At 46.1% G+C, this 5,883-nt stretch overlaps 1 protein-coding gene across 1 annotated transcript; it reads left to right on the top strand.

Moving 5' to 3' along the window:
• The first annotated feature begins 1,714 nt into the window (after nucleotides 1-1,714).
• Nucleotides 1,715-3,344, top strand: LOC137945835 (zinc finger CCCH domain-containing protein 20-like). The gene has a single exon (XM_068791884.1). It carries the CDS (start codon nucleotides 1,755-1,757, stop codon nucleotides 2,901-2,903), a length of 1,149 nt encoding a protein of 382 aa, XP_068647985.1. The 5' UTR covers nucleotides 1,715-1,754; the 3' UTR covers nucleotides 2,904-3,344.
• Nucleotides 3,345-5,883: the final 2,539 nt, after the last annotated feature.

The raw sequence follows: 5,883 nt of genomic DNA, 5'->3' as shown, positions 1-5,883 counted from the left end.
GGTACGATGTTCGTCATGAGCTTAATATCGGACGAGACGTTCAAGTTTACTATGTGAATGGTGCGGAGTGGTTCCATCAGGCGACAGCGCCATTAGATTCTCCAAATCTCTTGTATGTTGACACTGATGGGATAATATGTTACTTTCCTGTAAAAAATCTTCTACCTCTTTCTCCTTTTTCAGCCTTTGGAAGGACTCCGGAATTCGGATTCGGATTTCCAGGTTCCGACGCATCTCCCGGCGGTAATTAGAGTAACTAATTGAAGTTAAGTTAAATTCTTCGGAATTTTTAACTTTTCACTCGGCACCGACCCTCGGAGCGTAGCCGGAGGGGTGCTGCCGGGCCCCCGTCAAAATGCTAAAAAATAAGGTCAACAAAGAGAAATTTACCGCGTCACTTTCACGCGAATCCCGAGACAGGTTCGGGCCAGGTGGCAGGATAAGGAGATACGGAGCTGCCTTGTCACCGTAGTGCGAAAGGGACAGAAGCCACGTGTACAACGAAAACGGAAAGCCTCCGGAACACGTGCGAGGACGACACGTGGACATAGCTGGTACGGTTAAGCATTCATTGCAGAGGATTTTCTCGTACGGCGGGTCTGTTGGCGAACTTGTCCTAGTGTGTGAATTTGGTGGGGTCCACTTGCGGCTCATCCCTCCGTCCGTCCCACATCCAGATCTCAAATCCTCTTCCCAGAAGTTCACGTGACCGCCCACCCGCTCCTGACGTGTATCAACTTTTGGTAGTCCACTCATCCCTATCCGTTCAACATTAATTTCCTTGCCCGGACGGAAATGCCCCTACTGGGCCGTCCCTATCCGGAATCAAAATACACCGTGGGCGAACCAGCCTACACTCTCCGTACAAACAAGGGCATTTTCGTCAACTAAAGAAAGAAAATTAATTTGTCGGTTCTGTCAAGGGATGCTGGAAGCGTCCGTCAGTAACGCTCTAATAAAGAGGACCCTTTTTTTGGACACTCCTACCCTTACGTTAGAAAGTTTCTGGATCCTTGGGCTGCTACCAGCTGGCAAAGGGACAAAGAAGTACTAAAGAAGCCAAACGTATCGAGGCCTGAGTCGACTCGGGAGAGTTGAGAAAAGGAAGCAATGACGTGCAAGAGGGCTGTACTGAGGCGCAAGGTGTAGCGGGAGTGACCTTCAAAATTGGGGCAAGAGGTCCTTAAATTTTAGGGTAGAACCATAACGTGTCCGGACTGCATGATATCGATGCCCTCGCCTCCTGCGCATGGCTGACAACCCCTCTCTACCCTCCGCGTGTCCCAGTAACCACACGCTCTCTTTTCCCGCCCAGCTGTTAACACCAACCCCAAGAGAGAAAAAAAAAAAAATCTCCTCACTTTTTGTTTCTTCTCGCTTGTTCTCAATCTCTCGTCTTCCTTTAATTACCAAAAGTGTCTCTAAAATAAAATCCTAGCCGTTGGTATCGTATTTTAAGCCCCTGGGCCCCACTTTTTTTGTTTGTTTCTCGTGTCGGGATTTCTCGGGAGAAAACCGTAACGATTACGAGACGCGATAAGCAATCACCGCCTCAGGAGTCAGAACCCAAAGGCCGGTCGGTTTGATGGAAATATTTTAACAGTTGGGGTCTAGATTTAGAACCCAACCAGAGTTAGTTTGACCTAACCATGGTTAACTGAGCTGTTTATATTTGAAGCTGGGTCTCTCCCAAGCTTTCAAACGTGAGGCTGTAGGGAGGGAGAGAAAGGCGAAAGCGAGAGACTTCTAGAAAAATGATGCTGGGAGAAGGAAACCAAACGGATCAGACTGTTCATGTTCCTCCTTGGGGGGCTTTGTATGAAGATTCTGGGCGGGCAATGGCTTACCCTTTACCTGTCAGTGGAGTTTCCGGCGCCGCTGCCGGTGTCGGGATTGGGTCTGGGGCTGGGGACTATTCCCAGTTCATGTTAGGGGAGGCTTTCACCGCTTTGCAGCGTTACCTCCCCTCCAACGATATCGTTGCTGCAGACGATGTGGACTCGGAGAGGGAATCGGACATTCCCGTCGATGCGTATTCCTGCGATGAGTTCCGCATGTACGAGTTCAAGGTCAGGCGATGCGCCCGCGGTCGCTCCCATGACTGGACTGAGTGCCCATACGCACACCCTGGCGAGAAGGCGCGCAGGCGTGACCCGCGCAAGTATCACTACTCGGGGACCGCTTGCCCCGACTTCAGGAAGGGCAACTGCAAGCGCGGGGATGCCTGTGAGTATGCGCACGGGGTTTTCGAGTGCTGGCTTCACCCGGCTAGGTACCGCACCCAGCCCTGCAAGGACGGCACCAACTGCCGCCGCCGCGTCTGCTTTTTTGCCCACACAGCCGAGCAGTTGCGCGTCCTCCCGCAGCAGAGCCCTCGCGCTACTGTATCCACGCCCGATTTCTACGATGGCTCCCCCATGCGCCACTCTCTGGATGCTTACTTCTCCAAGGTCATGTCTTCCCCGACTTCGACTTTGATATCCCCGCCGATGTCTCCCCCGTCTGATTCACCGCCTTTGTCTCCAAATAGCCCTTCCATTCGCCGTCCCATGTCCAACTCTATGAACGAGGTTTTGGCCTCTCTGAGGCAGTTGCAGCTGAGCAAGGTGAAATCTATGCCTTCTTCTTGGGGAAATCAGGTTGTTGGTGGCTTCTGTTCTCCGAGAGGTGGGTCTCATCTTCGTCCGGCGTTCAGCAGCGTGCCTACGACGCCTACTACCCCGACTAATACTGGGTGGATGGATGTGTGGGATCATGGGCTCCTCGAGGAGGAGCCGATGGAGAGGGTAGAGTCGGGAAGGGGTTTGAGGGCGAAGATTTTTGAAAAGTTAAGCAAGGAGAACGCTGTGGATACTGCAATCTCTCCACCGGACGTGGGGTGGGTATCGGAGCTGGTGAAATGAGTGAGAAGCAGGAGAAGAAAAAAAACACAATTCAAAAGGAGATATCTTTCTTTTTTTGAAGGGGTGAACCATTTGCCCCGATTTATCCGATTGTGAATATGGGTAGAAGATGCACTTACTGAGAATTTGTAATGATTCCTGTAAATAAAGAGGAACGGACAGAAAGACGGAAGGAATGGTGGGTTCTGTTTTGGGGTTTTCTGAGAAGTCAGAATTGATGAAGGATTATAAGTAATCGTGTATAGAAGAAGTAGATTTTCTTAGCACTGCCGGAGGGCTGGCTAGAAGGAAGTTCTCTTATTTTCTCTTTAATTATTTTGGTTTTTTCAATCTCTTCTGTTAAAATTCTGATCCAAGTATCTTCTCATGTATTCATCTAAATATTCTCATGTATTGGGACCTTATGATGATTGTAATATGATTTCCTAATTCACTTAAGAATCACTCCATTCAAATATGTACTTGGGAGGCAGAGGCAGAGGCAGAGGCAGCCGCAGCGGCAAGCGGCGATGGAGTTGAGAGTCTTCGGTCTATGATCTTGAAAGAATCGCAGATTCTGGAGTAGCCATGAGAAGTGGTCTCCATTTCTATAAAAATATTTTAAAAGTCAATAATGTCTTCAATTGCAGGGACAGGATAAGGGACGGCGAAACCCGCGGGGGTCAGTTAAAATACAATGAGAAAAATCAAAGAAAATATAGAACTTGTCCCATACGAACTGTTTCAAGGTGTCGGCCTTCAGGTCTACGCCCACTGACACGAAAATTCTTTCAAAGAAAAAGAAAAAAGCCTGCAGTTTGCAGCACAGTTAACCCACTCAACACGTTAACGAAGAAGAAACTGAGGTATCACACTTTAAAGAGGATGTCTTACATTATCATTTTCTCTTTAACAAGTTGATTTTTTTTTTTTGTTGATCTCCAATTGTTTAATGGTGTTGCTTTTGTCACGTCTTTTCACGTGGTTAAAGCTCAGGACCGGGTTCCTTCTTTTCCGTAAAGCTTTAACAAGAGGATAAGGCCTTGAGAGGTCTGCTGATTCAGATAGCTAGATGTGTTTTTCATTTATTAGTCTAGAAATCCACTTCTTAAGCATTGATACCGATTTTTTTGTTTTTTTGTTTTTGTGACTCTTGATTTAGGGAGAGAAGGTCACTGTAACATGAAACCGTCCAAGGCCTGGTTTGTGGTGCAACTTTCAATGATTCTATTGTCGAATCCTCAAGCCTTTGAAAACCTGTCTGTATTTGTTATTCTAAGTTATGATAAGACCTTGGAGGGTTTTAATGACTGCAACGGTTACATCACTCTTAAATAAAATACAGTAAGAATAATGGTTTCTGGTCTCTCTCTGTCACTTCGTGACGACCCGTAGCCTACGGTAAAACTATGTCAAAGAACCAGCTACTTGAACGTACAATACAGGAGGAGTTTATTGTTACGGTTTTGGCCAAAGAGGGCGACAGCCTCTGGCTCACAGCCAAACCAACGCTCCAAGACGCGTCATGACTAATGCTCTCTGTACGCTTTCCCTACCTCAGAGGGCAAGTAGCTCGATGTATCTTTCCACAATTCCATCACATCCTCTCCAGATTTATTGCGTATATTTATATTTGCCCCTGCATGGTCTCTCAAAGAGGTCAGATTGCATGGGCTCTAGGTCGGGACTAGTGGAGTGGATACTTGACGATTTAATATTAACCCCTCTCATACGATTCAACCACCCCCATTAGAAAGTAACAATAATTGCCTTTGCAGGTGCTAATAAATTCCCCCCGATTCAGTGTCTCGATTCATTATTTCTCCAGCAGCCTCACAGATATTCCACATTCTGATACAGATAAGTGTCTCCAACCTCCGTGTGGGCCAAAGCACGGCCACACTGAATGTGATAATGTGGTTATGGCATGGTGACTGAGAACTTAACTAGTTAAATTCTCATTTTCGTTTCTTTTTCTTTGAGTTCCAGACCTGGGAGAACTCAAAGTCTCATAGACCCGGATATCTGCAAGAGCTGTAGTGTAAATCACCGGCAGGATTTGAGAGTGCCGTCAACTCTTTAAGTGATCAAGAAGATTTTGCATCTGTGTCCCTTTCGATTGACCACTAACCTCTATTCTAACTTCAATTTGACTTTAGGGTGCGAGACCAGTACATGTGTGGCTTGCTTCTCCACCAAATGTTCTTAACTTCACCGGCAGAGCCTCTCAATGAATGCAAGTCGCAATCACTGTTGAACATCATCCCTGCATTATCGCCTTAGACATACGTTAGATTTAATGCACTTCAATTATTCAGTTATTGAGACTGGCTACCAAATATGATACTAACAAGAGTTGCTACATGCATCCAAAGCAAGGTTCAGGTACTAGATTCTTTCGAGAAAAGACAATACCAATAGGACTGTTTACACTGCTTCATCCAGCAGAATCAGCTCTACAGGGCTACTCTGTTTCTGCATATCCAAATTACAAGACAGGGTGGATGATATAAATTTCCCACACACTGAACGCTAATAGTTTGGGAATCAGGGCCATCCTGCAATTATTCGTACAATAGTTGGTCATTCCAGTTTAGAAGGGCACAATATGTTACACTAATGTGGACCTGACAAAAAATTCCCAGGAACATGTTGCTAACCTTTCAGGACATCAACCCCATTCCTACAAACTAATGAGCGTTATCTATTTCAGAGTCTCTTACTTGTTTTTTTATTAAATCTGGTCTCATTCTAAAGGGCCGAATTTGATCCTACCTAAACCTGATGCATTTATTTGATCTGAAGCCAAACCCATATTACAAATGGGTCAGCCGCAGGTTCACACACATAACTCAAATAATAATCGGCTGGGGTCTGCGTATAAAGTTGTTAGTGGAATGCTTCTAGATAGTAACTTCCGTTCTATGAGTGCAGAAGACCATTTTTCTACAAGAACAGACATTGTTTTTCACTTGAATGTGCAAGAAGCGTTAATGACACA

This window comes from Aristolochia californica, unplaced genomic scaffold (assembly GCF_029961685.1).
Source record: "Aristolochia californica isolate CCGP_79_NKW_82.1479 unplaced genomic scaffold, dmAriCali1.0.hap1 SCAF_12, whole genome shotgun sequence".
Lineage (NCBI taxonomy): Eukaryota > Viridiplantae > Streptophyta > Magnoliopsida > Piperales > Aristolochiaceae > Aristolochia > Aristolochia californica.
The sequence above is the reverse complement of the archived record's forward strand: the minus strand, read 5'-3'. Positions and strand labels throughout refer to the sequence as shown.

Coding starts and splice junctions, on each gene's coding strand:
- LOC137945835 (XM_068791884.1), top strand. CDS start 1,755: ATGATGCTGGGAGAAGGAAACCAAACGGATCAGACTGTTCATGTTCCT.